Source organism: Hemitrygon akajei, chromosome 14, assembly GCF_048418815.1.
Source record: "Hemitrygon akajei chromosome 14, sHemAka1.3, whole genome shotgun sequence".
NCBI lineage: Eukaryota > Metazoa > Chordata > Chondrichthyes > Myliobatiformes > Dasyatidae > Hemitrygon > Hemitrygon akajei.
In genome coordinates, this window is record NC_133137.1 from 55487265 (window position 1) to 55502372 (window position 15108).

Here is a 15108-nt window from a genome sequence, read left to right on the forward strand (position 1 = left end):
AATGTCTACACACATAATTGGCCCCTTATTTAGTCTTTGTAAATAAATAAATGAATAAATAAAGATACATATCCTTGATTAATCATAAATCCATGATTAGATTGCTGGTGTTAATCCAATGGAAAGCTAACATTTCAAATGGATATTACTGATGATATATAAGCAAAGTGTTCTTTTGTTTGGGCTTTCCTCATTGCCAAACATATCAGTTAATTGACAATCGTTGCCAAACTTTAACAAAGGTTGATCATTTGTTCAGACACTAATCTTCTGAAATATATTCAGCTGGAAAGCATGTTGGGGTACAAGGAATGTGGATATACAGTACTGTGCCAAAGTCTTAGGCATAAATATATAGGGGAAGGTGGGTGGGTGAGGGGATAAAAAGTAAGAAGTTTGGTGATGATAGGAGGAAAGATTAAAGGGCTGAAGAAGAAGCTGTTCTCCTCACCTATCCATCACCTCCCTCTGGTGTCCCTCATCCTATCATCTCTCACATGGCGCACTCTCCTCTCCTATCAGATTCCTTGTTCTTCAGCCCTTTACCTTTTCCACTTAACCCCTCCCAGCTATTCACTACATTGTCTCTCCCCCACCCACCCATCTTCCCCCTCACCTGGTTTCACCTGTCACCAGCCAGCCTGAACTCCTTCTCCTCCCCCCACCTTCTTATTCTGTGTTTTTCCCCTTTCTTTGCCAGTCCTGGTGAAGAGCCTCAGCCAAAAACCTCAACAGTTTATTTCTCTCCTTAGATGCTGCCTGACCTGATAGTTACCCCAGCATTTTATGTGTGTCGCTCTTGATTTCCAGCATCTGCAGAATCTATGAGCTTTAAAGATATGTCTTCTGCTAGCTGGTATTCTCTTGAGTAGACAATGGCATATAGCTTTGTATGCTTAAAGAGAAATGGGCTGTAAGAAGTGAAAACTTAAAGTAAAACTCTCTTTCTTCCAAGAAGCTGTGGGTCACCTGGTGTGTTTGGAGTTGGGGAGGGGAGTAGTTGTCAGCTGCAATCTTTAAAACCAAATCTGGTAGGAGTTAGGAGGATAGTTGCTTCAAAGGTCACGAACAGAAGGCAGTCACAGAGTAGCAGTCAGCTCAGCCGCAACCCACTTCAATCTAGAACAGATTCAAATGGCTTTTGTTTCTACACTTTGATATAAAAGACATTCACATGTTAATTGGTTTTTGAAGAGGTTATTGTGTATTATTTTATGTGCATGCTACTTTAAAACCATGCTGAATTCTCTTTTTGCATTATCATAAATGAAATCCATTATAAATAAAACATAATCAGTGTATCAGTTTTCATTTTCAGCTTGTTGGAAGCACTTCTTCACTTCTGCAATAGGTACTTCATGCAAGGTACTATTCTTTTATAGTCAAGGTATAGTATCAGTCAAAATAAATGTTTCTTTCATACTCTGAGGGTAGAAGAAGATGAAGAAGATGATGAAGATAACATGTCTACAGTGATGAGACTTCGGACAAAAATGCCTTGGCGAGCTTTCTGGAGATATCTGACCTCAGGAGGGTTCCTTCTGCTCTTCTTGCTTGTAATTTCCAAGTTACTGAAGCATTCTGTCATGGTGGCCATTGACTTTTGGCTGGCAAAGTGGACATCTGTCCATGCGAGCCAGCCACCATCAGAGAATGGTAACTCAACAGACAAGGTAGGAACTTCCTCTCTCAGTGGTTGATACAGAGGGACTCAGGAGGAGTGTACTACTTGGGAAACAAGTTGTTAACGTGAACCCAATTTGGTATTCACCTGAAATGACAACGGCTTGCACTTAGTTGATATTACAGTAATTGGAGGAGGTAGGGGAACAGTATGGAGATAGTTCAAATAAGTGGAACTGGTGCAGAGTTTCACCAATTAACTTATTGAACGATAGAATAACTCTGATGAATGGAGTTGTCTACTTTGATGCTTTTTCTTGTGACCTTACATATTTGGGTTGATGTCCAACTTGCTATGCAGGCATAAAGCTGGTATTGTATAATGCAAAGCTCCCTAACTTCAGGATATAATATGGCTGGAGTAGTTTCTCAACCTGTTGGGTGACTCTCCCATAAGAGGCAACATGATAAAAAACTAACCTGTGCCTTACATAGAGAAAAGCATCCTGATACAGTGCATAATACACAGCAGGGAGATGTGGACACTGGGCCAGAGAAGAAGCAAAAGCTTAATCCAAGAGGTGGCTTTTCTGATGAATGTTTGAGATTAATGATGTTGTTGTTCTTCCTTCAAATGAGAATGTTCATAAGCCACAGATTTGGAAGCTCTTAACAGAGAATTATTTAATAGGATGAATGGGAAGAGGTGAAACGAAGTTTAGGTAAAGATGCAGGGCTTGGAGAAGCCAGTGCCTCATATATGCAAGTTACTAAAAGTAGCAGGAGGATGTTGGGATCCTTATTTTGTCTCAATTGAAAAGCAATAGATTAGAAAGTAAGGAAGTTTTTGACAGTTTCATAAATTACTTGCTAGTCTTTGGAGGAAGCATTCAGTTCCAAGAATTGTACGATAGGGTTGATGTCAAGGTCTTGGTGGGTGAATTTACAAGAATGATACCAGGCATAAATTACATTTACCCATTGGACTGTGTGAGTGGGATGATGAGATCTATGGAGGTTGCATCAATGTCCAGATGAACTTGACTGATAGACCATTTGCACTTTTCAAACCCCTTCTGTATGTTTTTAATAAATGGACAGCTTGTTTCCATTTAATCATGATGAAGTTCCCACATGATGTCAGGTTCTGCTTAAGTTTCTGAAAATGATTGGGATAACATTTTTGTCTTCCTCCATGTGGTGTTTCTGCGGGGAATCCAAAGCGAAGCACTGGAAATCCGATTGAGTAAAATGAGTTCAGAGAGTGGTGAGAATGTGGAATTCATGTCCACAAGGAGTTGCAGAGGTAGCCAGTCACGATAAGTTAGAAGTGTAAGATATGTACAAAACATAAAAGTACATGATGAAAAGATGCAAATGTATCAGGTGTACAAGATGATAAGACGAATATATCAAGTGGAACCACCGGAGGCTTTCCCCCAGGGTAGTAATGGGTAATACCAGGAGGCATGATTTTAAGGTGATTGGAAGAAAGGTTTTTACGGAGAGTGGTGGGTGTGTGGAACCAGAGTGGTGGTAGAGGCAGATACATTATGAACATTTAAAAACTCTTAGATAGGCACATGGATGATAGAAAAATAAAGGGCAATGCAGGAAGGAAGGGTTAGATTGATCTTGGAGGAGGTTAAAAGATTGGCACAATATCATGAGTTGAAGGGTCTGTACTGTGTTGTAGTATTCTGAGTTCTATGTTCCAACCAGTAGGCTGTGTGGCTGGGATGGGAGCTGTCTCCTGGAAAGTGCATACTGTCATTGGTTTGTTGGGTTGAATGGCTTGTGGCTGCACGGTAACACAGAGCATGGGAGCAGAACGTGGTTGTTTGGCCTTTTGAGCCTGTTCCACCATTCAATTTGATCATGGCTAATCATCCAAATTCCATATCCAGTTTCAGCTGCCTCCCCGTATCCCTGGATCATAAACATAGCTAATACTTTCTTGAAAATGTTTATTGATTTGGTTTCAGCTCCTTTTTTGTGGTAGTGAACTCCACTGGTTCACCACTCTCTGAGAGAAGGCGTTTCGCTTCAACTCAATCCTAAATGGTTTACCCTTTGTCCTTAGATTATAGCCCCGGTTTTGAAATCCTTTTCCATTCAGAGGAATAATAAGTCAGTTATGATGGAATGGTGTAGCAGACTCATAGGGCCAAATGGGCTGATTCAGCCCCTGCATCTTATGGCTTTTTGGCAATCTGGAACGTCCTCCCTGCATCTAATCTGCCTAGTCCAGTTAGAGTTTTGGAGGTTTCTATGAGATCTACTTTCATTCCTCAAAACTCTAGTGACTGTAAGCACAATTAGTCCAGTATATTTTGTTACATCAATTCTACCTCGGAGAAATCGGTATGGTGATTCTGATTGTAATGTGTAAGTGCAATATAATTTACAAAGAAAGTTTAATGCCTGTAGTATTTTTTTTTTAAAAGGGGGCGGGGAAAAGATTGATTTATTTAGTTGTCATTTTATCACTGGGTGAGTTTTTGATTATAAGCTTTTGAGACTCGTTTAAAAAACTTTATGATAGATTAAGAAAATGAAACTTGATTTAATAAACTCATTTTAAAAGTCCTTTTTGATGCATATTACTGTGTATGATTAATTACTCAGTACAGATTATATCTTCAGTTTTGTCAAAAATATTATGAATTCTTGCTCTTTAAATATCCTCTGAACAATCTAGAACTTCTCAATTTTGATGCAGTGATGTGAAATTTAGCCCTTTTGCTGGGTAATGGTTATCGAATCAGATTAGACCCCAAAGAGTCCAAATAACTGTGTGGATGATCTCTTTCAGGATGTTGACGCTCTTTCTCTATGCTCCTTAGGCTGAACAAAATGACTACAAAGTATGGTATAGCATCCTGTGTAGTGTGGGGATCGTGTTGTGCCTCATTACATCTCTGACTGTGGAGTGGATGGGCCTAATAGCAGCCAAAAATCTCCACCGTAATCTCCTAAACAAGATCATTTTAGCACCAGTGAGGTAAACTGCAAAAAGTCTTGAATTATATTAATGGAAGAGAATTAATGGAGCATTAATAAAAATAACATACTTTTTGGCACCTTAGTGTAGTGAGATGTCTCAAGCACTTCAGGGGACTATTATCTAGCAACATTTATTCAAATGTCTCCATGCCATATAAGGAAATGTTAAGGCAGATCAAAGAGGTTGGCTTTAAGTGTGTTAGTGGAAGAGAGGGAGAGAGAGGAACAGATATTTAAAGAATGAATTTCAGAGATTAGGAATTGGGTGTTTAGAGGCAGTTGTTAAAAGAAATAAGGGATGTACAATAGACCAGAATTCAAAGGACACAGAGAAGTTTGTCTAATATGAGGGGGCATAATTTTGAGGTGGAAAGTATAGTGGGATGTCAGAGGTAATTGTTTTTTAAACAAAAGTGTTGGGTGCAAAAATGCTGACAAAGGTGGAGGTAGAGGCAGAAAGATTAGGGGCATTTCAGAGACTTTTAGATAAGCACATGGGTGATAGAAAAATAGAAAAATGGAGGGCTATATAGGAGGGAAGGGTTATTTTGATCTTAAAGTATGTTAAGAGGTCAGAAAAACACTGTGGGTACAGGGCTTGTACAGTGTTCTATGTTCTAAGCTGAAGTAGGATTATTATTTATGAATCAGAATCAGGTTTATCATCACTGGCGTATGTTGTTTTGTGGCAGCAGTACAGTGAAAGACAAAAAATACACTATAAATTATAATCAGTAATATTGTAAGAAGCTGTTCCTAAAACATTGAGTGTTGTGTCTTCAAGCTGTTGTACCACCTCTCTGATGGCAATAATGAGAATGTTCTGGGTGGTGGTATCAACCATTTAGATTTGAACAGACAGAACACGATTAAGAAGTTTGCAAATTATATAAATATTGCCTTGCAGTTGATAGGGATAAAAGAATATCATTAAATAGGAAGAGGTCCAGTAGGGAGAATTGATAAATAAAATTATCTTGCCAGAAGAATGGGGTATTCAAGACAAGGGAATACATGATAATTTTGAGGTATGCATTAACCATGTATCTTACAACGTTTATCTTCAAGTTTCTTGTGGTGATGGGACCAATAACTGTGTTGGTTAGAGCACAGAGTATATGACCAGAATGGTATAAACCATTGGTTAAGGTGCAACTGGATATAGAATATAGTTCTGGTTACCACATTACAGGAAATACTTGATAAAACCCGAGTGGATGCAGAGAAACTTACAAAGGCAATGTACAGTTGAAGATAAGAGGGGCAGAGGAGAGCTTCAGCTGAGGTGTATGCAAACCTGAGGGGTCTGAATAAGGTTAACACAAGGAACCTTAGTGACCAGGTGGTTTAGAATGAAAAGTCATTCGAAGAACAATTAGAGGTGAATTGGGTGAACATGTATCGCCACAGTATGGTGGAGTCCCGAAAGAGTGGTAGAAGTAGACACCTTTACCACATTTAAAAAGCACTTGGTTCTTAAAGTGCCATAGCCCATAAGGTACAGATAGAGAGCTGGAGTATCCAGGATAACTTTCTTCTTCACAGCATGGACTGGGGTGGGTCCAGTGACTTCCTTTCTGCCATACGTTCCCTGAATTTAGTGGTTCTGTCAGCAATCTGCTTGGTCTACACCCAATACTCAGGTCCACAGCATTGTTCAGGGCTTGGCTTCTAACTCCTTGCTCCAGTGTATGTCCTTCTGACCTCTGGCAGGGACAGAACATGAAAAGGCCCATCAGCCCACAATGTTGTGCCTCACTAATTAACCTAATCCTAAATGCACTCAGCCTGCACATGATCCTTATCCCTCCATTCTCTATATCTTTATGTGCCCACCTTGGCATCACTGTTGTTCCAGGCACAATCCAGGTGCAGACCACATTCTATGCCTCGCAAGGCTCCTTTTAACCTTTTTCCTTCCACCTTCAATGTATTTGTTGTTGTTCGACTCATAGGATCCATAGGGTTTTCATAGCAAGATATGGAAGTAGATTGCCGGGCCTTTCAGCTGCTGCCCAGGTTGGGACCCGGCTGGGTTTGAACTCAGGACCATCTGCCTTGAAGCGCAGTGCTGATGCCACTACACCATCACCCAGACCCTTCAAGCTGTCTGTAGGGAGCTTGTATGTTCTCCCCATGACATGTGGGTTTCCTCCAGGTGCTCCTATTCCCCCCCCCCCCCACATCCCCAAGATGTACGGATTTGTAGGTTACTTTGTCATATAGGTGTAATTGGGTGGTTTGGGCTTGTTGGACCAGAAGGGCCTATTAACATGTGGGCTCTCTAAATGCAGTAAAGTACAAAAGGTGACCAGGTAGCTAAACTGAGTAGAGTCTGGTTCATTGTTATCACATTTATTAATGTGATACCACCTTTAAAATTTTGTGCTCCATTTTGTAATTATAAGGAGATTGGGGATTGGAATTTTTACCAGACCTTACTCATTTCTACCTCAGAATCTGCCAATTCCTTCCTAATCAAATTGGCCAAAGATTTCCTGGTTGTACATATAGGCCCAGCCCACCAACGGTGGGAGTGTGTGTAGCATGGCACACGGACACTATACTGACAGGGTGAACTGAAGAAATAAGGTGCTGCATTTCCGTCTCTGGTCCCAGTGTTACTTCCCAGGACGGGTGAATGTGAATGAGACTGGTCTGGCATGGTCTGAAAATTTTTTCTAACGATCCCTGAGAAATGAATCAAAGAGCTTCACATACATCAGCTTGCTTTAGAACATAAAACACAGAACAGTACAACCAAGAAGAAGGCTATTCAGCCCTCCACATCTGTGCTAACCATTATGCCCACCTGAACTAATCCCATCTGCCTGCAAGTGGTCTGTATCCCTCTGATCCCTGTCTGTTCATTTGTCGTCCCTTAATGCCTCTTAAATATTGCCATCTACAGCCTTCTGTAGCAACACATTACAGGAAGCAACCACTCTTTGTTTAAAAGAAAAACTTGCTTCACAATGTAGCACTATTCTATCAGTTCACCCACCTCCCCACGCCCCAGAACTCCAAAGAAAGTTTAAGGTTCTCCAATGTCTCATTACAGCTAGTCACCTCTAATCCAGGAGAGATCCAAGGAAATCTCTTCTGTAACCTCTCCAATGCCTTCACATCAAAATTGCATACAATATGACCAATGTGGCCTAATTGATGTTTTATACAGCTGCAATATGACCTTCCAACATTTTACTCAATGCCCCAATGATGAAGGCAAATAATGTATATGTCTTCTTAACCCTGTGTTGCCATTTTCATGCACTTCTAGATCCCACTGTACATCAGTGGCCCAAAGTCCTGCCATTTTGCTGTGTATTTTCCTCATACATTTGACCCTCCAAATTGTAACAGCTCACATTTATTTGGATTGAACACCATTTGCCTCTCTTCCACTCTTATTTTCAGCTGCTCAGTATCCATCAGTAACATTGGCAACCTTCGTCACTATCCTCAACTCCACTATTTTTCATGTCATCTGCAAACTTACTAATCAGATAATTTTGATCCAAGTGAATATATTAATATATATTGCAAATAACAGATGTCCCAGCAGAACACCACTGGTGTCAGAGACCTCCAATCAAAAGAACACACCTCTGCCACTATCATTTGTGACCACACCAAATTTAGATCCCTGTTAGCAACTCGCACAATCTTAAATGATGAGAAAAAGAAAATGAAAGCAAGTTTGTGAGGTGATTCCATATAGGGAAGGAATGGGGGTGAGGAAAATGGGAGATCCCTCTGCTCAATCTTCAGATTTACAACTTTCACATATAGTACAGTACTTGAGCAGATAGAAGTCAATTCCCCTTCTCCTCTAATGAAGGAAAACTGTACTGGGCTTCGACCACTTGGCCCAATTAAGTCTGTATTCTCTGTCTTATTCGCTAAACCACAAAATAATGTTAATGTAGCGTTTTAGCAATCTTGGACTAACAATCAAATGACCCAAATGTCAATACATCAAGACAGCTGTGGTATTTAACTAAAAGGAATAAGCTAGAATTTCAGAGAAAAATAACTTCTTAAATTGGCATGAAAAATCATCTGGTCCACAGACGTTATTCCTGGGAGAAATTTTGCCATTCCTGATTGGTCCGATCTGTTTATGGCTTCACGTATATCCCATTTCATTGACCCTTAAATACTTTCCATAAAGAATTAGCAAACAATTCAATTGTACCATTATCTCTATGATTAAACAGAAAAAGACTACAAACATAAAGGGTCATGACTTCAAAATGCAAAATTGTCGAAGTTGTGCCCAGTTCTGTTGATCTCACAAAATCCTCCTCCCAAAGATCTGGGGACTTTTGCTTAAGTTAGAAGAGCTGTTCCACAGGCTGGCATTCTTGCAGACAAGGTACCAACCTCCTCTGTCGCAATCCCTGGGCACGGTCTGTCCCACCAACAGAACTAGTCCACCTACAGTGACAGGACAGACAGAAAGGTGTGGGCCAAAGAGCCTTTACATTCATCTCACACACTCTTCCGCTAGCCAATGAAGCAACACTCCTCTGTTTTAAAACATTTGGAAGCAGTGCTGAAAGTAGCAGAGGCACAGAATCTACTAGGTGTGGAGGATTTCATTCCCCATCACCAAGCATGATAGCAGGACCAATGAGTGAGCTGGTTGAGACCTGAAGGGTAGAACTACCACATCAGATCTGAGACAGAGTGACTGGGTACACCTACTCGTGTCAACCTTACCAATCCACCTGTAGCAGTTGCATCTGTCAAAGACAGTATCAGCAGAGGAGACCGCCACACAGATTTTCTGCTGACTAAGTCCCATTTTCACACTGAGGTTACACACTATCCTGGTGTGTGGCACTACAGTCAAGTTTTAAAGCCTAAAGAAGATTAGCTCTATTCATCACATGCACATCGAAACACACAGGGCGAATTAAACAAAATAGACTCTGAACAGATTTGGCTGACAAATCCACAGGGCCCAATAATCTGCAACAGAAGGTCATTGTATTGCGGTTATTGTCCAGAATTCTTAGGATTCTGGAGCATGACTCATAGATTGAGGGGTGACAAATGTAAACCCATTATTTCCAAGTGGAAAACGGAAGAAAAAGTACCGGGAGTTACAAACTAGTGAACCTAACCTCGGTACTGTGTTGAATTCTTAATGATGTGCTTACACTTTTTAAAAAGCTCATACAAAGGACGATGGTTGTGGTGGTTGGAGGTCAATCATCTCCACTTCAGGACATCACTGCAGAAGTTCCTCAGGGAAGTGTCCTAGGACCAACCATCTTCAGCTGCTTTATCAAATCCTTCCTTCCATCATAAGGTCAGAAGTAGGGATGTTCACAGATGACTGCAGAATGTTCTGCACCGTTCGTGACTCCTCAGATAGTGAAGCAGTTCATTCCCGAATGCAGCAGGACCTGGACAATATCCAGGCTTGGGCTGACAAGTGACAAGTAACATTCGAGCCATGCAAGTGCCAGGCAATGACCATCTCCAACAAGAGAGGCTCTAACCATCATCCCTTTACATTCAGTGGCATTGCCATCACTGCATCCCCTACCAGCAACATCCTGGGGGTTACCATTGACAGGAAACTGAACTGGTCTAGCCATATAAAAATCATGGCTACCTGAGCAGGTCAAAGGCTAGGAATCCTGTGGCATGTAACTCACCTCCTGACTCCCCAAGCCTCTCCACCATCTACAAGGCTCAGGCCACTCACCTGGATGAGTGCAGCTCCACCAACATTCAAGAAGCTTGACACCATCCAGTACAAGGAAGCCCACTTGATTAGTACCCCTTCCACAAGCAACCAATCCCTCCACCATCGACAAACAGTTGCAGCAGTGTGTACTATCTACAAAATGCACTGCAACACCACACCAAAGTTCCTAAGGCAGCACCTTCCAGACCCACGGCCACTAGGATGAGAACAGCAGATACCTGGAAACACCACCTCTTGGAAATCCCCCTCCAAGTCACTCACCGTCCTAACTTGGAAACATATTGCTGTACCTTCATTGTTATTGGGTCAAAATCATGGAATTTCCTCCCTAACAACACTGCGGGAGTACCTATACCTCAGGGACTGCAGCAGTTCAAAAATGCAGCTCATCCCCACCTTCTCAAGGGCAACTAGGGATGGGCAATAAATGCTAGCTTGGCTGGCGAAGCTCACGTCCCGTGAATGAATTTTAAAAAACACTTTGAAAGGATTACCAGGAATTACAGGACTTTGTTGAGATCCCATATGGACTCTCATTGTCTGAGAAAAGATGTTGTTGGCATGAACATTGAACTTATCAACACTAAATTAATTCCACAACTTATGGACTCTACAACTCATGTTCTCAGTATTATTTATTTGCTTGATTTTTGTATCTGTACAGTTAGTTTTCTTTTGCACATTGGTTGTTTGTCCTTACTTGTATGTAGTTTTTCATTGACTCTATTGCATTCTTTGTTCTACTGTGAATGCCTGCAAGAAGAAGAATCCCAGGGCAGTATTTGGTGAGATATATATACTTTGAACTTTGAATTTTGGAGGGAGAACTGAGAAGGTTCATTAGATCCAGTTTCCTGGGACGGGAGGGCTGAAAATGTGAGGAGAGATTAAGTCAATTCTCTGAATGGGGTTCACTGAGAGGGGGTCCCAGAGACCTATCAAATTCTAACTGAATGATGACGATGCAGGAAAGATGTTCCTGGTGGCTGGAGTTTCAAAACCATGGTTCAGAGCTTTAGGAAGGCTGGCATGCTATTTAGAACAGTGAAGTATCTGTGTCAGTGGGTGGTGAACTCTGGAATTCTCTACTACTGATGGAAGTAGAGGTTAAACCGTAAATTTAAATCAATATAATTTGCATATCTTAAAGCTTAATGAATCATGAGGTGAGGGGAAAGCAGAAATGGGGCAGTGAAGTGGACAGAACAGTTCACCCCAGAAGCATGCCCTTTGGTCCGCAATGTTGTGCCAACATAATGGAACTGGTTAGATAGATCTCCTGTTCTCTCTGTTTCTATGTTTACATCTCCGCCAAAGTGAGTATTTCCTCTAATAATCTAGAGCATTTGTAGTGAGTTAACAAAATTGAACCTCTTGCTCGGTTCAGTTGCTGATTTTGCAGAACACGCTGGACTAATTATCAAAATCAGCCACCATCAGCAGATCCAGTACAAAGTTTAGACTCACATCCAAGAAACTGTCAGTTTTATAAACCCTTAAAACAATTTAAAAATAGAAATTACATCACCATCTCTTCAGTGAAAGCAATTTTCCATCCACTTTGCACTTAAGCATATTCTATGAACTTGTCTACAATCTCAGAATCTCCACTAATTCACTTCTTTTTCTTTAAAATAATATTACTTTTCACTTAGTTAAGTTCAGTGGGTATTGCTGCCATTGTCCACCCTTAATTCCCCTTGAGTAAGTGGTGGCAAACTGGTACAGCTCATGTAGTGAATGTGATGAGTAACTCTGGACCTTCGATCTAGCAATGATAGAGGAGATGTGAGTGACTATCTAGTCAGGATGATCTGTGACGTGGTCCATGTTATTATTTATGTTGCCCCTGCAGGTGGTAAAGCTCACAGTTTTTGGATGGGGCATTGAAAAGTTGTGGTGAGATATTGCAATGCATCTTGTACATATTGAAAGGATATTTTGCTGGTGATGGGCAGAATGGACAATGAAGGTGGTGAGACAAGTGGACTGCTTTGCTCCTTGAGTATTGCATTCATCTAAGCAAATGGAGGATGTTTAATTACACTCCTGGTCTTGTAGGTGTTGTGGAGGCTTTGAGGGGTCCTGCAGCAATTCATGCATTCCAGAATACACAACACTGGTTCTCTCTTGTAACCAGATAATTAAAGTGACCAATCCTGTCTATGAGACTCTTGAAGCTGGTGAATTACACCATGGTTATACTATTAAATGTCAAGAAGAGGTTTATTTTATTTATTTTTATTTAGAGATATGACACTGTAGTAGGCCCTTCAGCCCAACAAGCCCACACCACCCAATTACACCCATTTGACCAATTAATTTACTAACCTGTACATCTTCGGAACATGGGAGAAAGCTGGTGCACCCGGAGGAGACACGTGTGATCATGGGGAGAGCGTACAAACTTCTTACACAGAGTAGCAGGAATTGAACCCAGAGCTGGCTGGCACTGTAAAGCTGTTATGCTAACTGACATTTCCTGATACTTGTGTGGCACACGTGCCATTTGGCTTTTTCAATTTGTGTCAGAATGTTGTCTGTGACTTGTTCCCCCCACATGTTCTGCTTCATTGCCTAAGAGGTTATAATCAAATCTGAGAACCATCCCATTATCAGTCCTGAAGAAGGGTCTCGGCCCGAAACGTCGACAGTGCTTCTCCTTATAGATGCTACCTGGCCTGCTGTGTTCCACTAGCATTTTGTGTGTGTTGTTTGACCATCCATTATCAATGTGAATCCCCAGGAACTACTGCAGGGAAGACCAGACCAACATAATTAGTACCCAGCCATCACAGACTTCCTCTGCTACAACCATCAAAGCACATATTATTATTGCAACTTCAATCTAATAGGGTTTTTGAGTGCTGCAACTGGTCAAAAGTTTGATATTTTGGGCTGTGACACCCACTTGAAATTCAGCTTTTTTCTGCATGTTTGAACCTAGGCTGCAAAGTCCCAGGTCACTGTGTCTAAAGACAATTGATGCCTTAGAGTTACTGAGCTCAGAATTGACCTGGGATTTTGCATGGGTTAAAAAGTGTCCATTATGGGGGCAGTCAATATTTTATTTAGCTCAAGGGTACCTAGCAGTGGTCCAAAGCTATTTACAAATTGGACACAGTGGTACAATGATATTTTCAAATTGAGCACAGCTACTTTTGACATGTTTTATTGAAGAGGAGAATGCATCCTAATTCCACAGCATTGAATATGCATCTAGCTCCACAGACCATGAACTCCAACTGGAGAAGAATGCAATGGTCAGAAAGGGTGACAAAGTTTAATTGCTTTGCATAGATTCTTCAGAATGAGCTCAACAGTTGCCTCGCTGTACCAGTGGCCTGGGTTTGCTCTTGACCTCAAGTACTGTCTGTACTGTATTTACATATTCTTCCACAGGTTGTGTGGGTTTCCTCTGGGTGCTCTAGGTCCTCTCAAAGTTGTGCTGGTCAGTTAATTGGCTAACCCGCAGTGAGGTAAAATGGTGAAAAGAATCAGAAAAGTGAAGCAGATTTCAGTTTCAAGTTTATTTATCATGTGTACATCGAAACGTACAGTGAGATATGGCAATTGTCTCAATGACCAACACACCCAAGAGTGTGCTGGGGACAGCCTGGAAGTGTCATGCAGATCCTGGCACCAACAAAGCAAGCCCAGATGGGATATGTGAGAGGTATTAAGCGGCAGCGTTAGAGGAAGAGGGGAATGGAACTGATAGATTGCTCTTCTAGGAACGATGAACCAAATGATCTCTTTCTGTGTTGTATTAAGTACTAAAGATAGCAAGCCAGCACATTATTCTACCTCTCTCATTGAAGTCAATGGCAGTAATGTTTGGGAAACTTATAAAACTTATGGTTACCTATTTCACACCAGCAAAAGCTACCTGTGTGCTCCTGAACTGCCACATAGTGCCAGGAGAGTGCAAAGCCTGCCTATATATTCTTCATGTTTAAAATGATTCAAGGTGGAACGGAACTCATGAAATGAAATAGAATATAAATGTTTAAACTGGAACAACTCAATTGGCTGTATACTTTGATTTAACATTTTTACCATCTTTGCTACTTTAAGAAATTCCGAAACCTCTATCAGAATGCATCAACTCAACTTCTGAAGGAGTTTTGATGTTAATGCCATAATTATTTATGTCTTGACATTACTGTTTTAACCTAGTGTGAAAGTTCTGTGCTATATATTTGGGGTTCATTGTCAGCTTTAATTGATTTATTTTCCTTGTTTTCTGATCCTTTAGATTCTTTGATCTGACACCACTGGGCCAAATCCTCAACCGCTTTTCTGCTGACACAAACATAATAGATCAGGTATGAATGTTTGCCGTTGCAGCAGGTTGGATTGACCTGCACGCATTTGAGTGCAGAGGTTTAAGGTAACAAGTGATTGAGAACATTAAAGAATTTAATGGTGTAGACAAATTGAAACTATTTTCACTGCCAGTGGAGCCAGAACAAGCAGCTTAACCAAAGTAGATAAACAAATGAGTTGTGATATTGATCTGAACGGGCAAATGACTGAAGGATTGAATATTTTACAATTCCTATATATCTGGATCCACTTGGTAAAGTAGAGCATCAAATCTGAACTGGGACCAGTTCATTGGAATCCTCTATGAAATTAGGAAATTTGGCTTAAATCTTCAGCTGATAAGTTGAGCTAGGCTATACTGAATGTGTTTTGTTCCTTGTGCGATGATTGTTCATTAGTCAAGTCCAAACTGCTGAAGTGTGTTA

General features: G+C 41.0%; 1 protein-coding gene across 8 annotated transcripts in view; it reads left to right on the forward strand.

Moving 5' to 3' along the window:
* Positions 1–15108, forward strand: part of LOC140738596 (ATP-binding cassette sub-family C member 9-like) — a 188490-nt gene that overhangs the window by 125458 nt on the left and 47924 nt on the right. For all 8 annotated transcript variants that reach the window (XR_012101405.1, XR_012101406.1, XM_073066119.1 and 5 more), the window contains 3 exons: positions 1435–1673; positions 4470–4627; positions 14613–14682. Coding sequence is in view for 6 of the 8 variants with exons in the window: in XM_073066119.1 (XP_072922220.1) it covers positions 1435–1673; positions 4470–4627; positions 14613–14682 (467 nt within the window). In the remaining 2 variants the exon portion in view is untranslated. The remainder of the gene's footprint in view (positions 1–1434; positions 1674–4469; positions 4628–14612; positions 14683–15108) is intronic.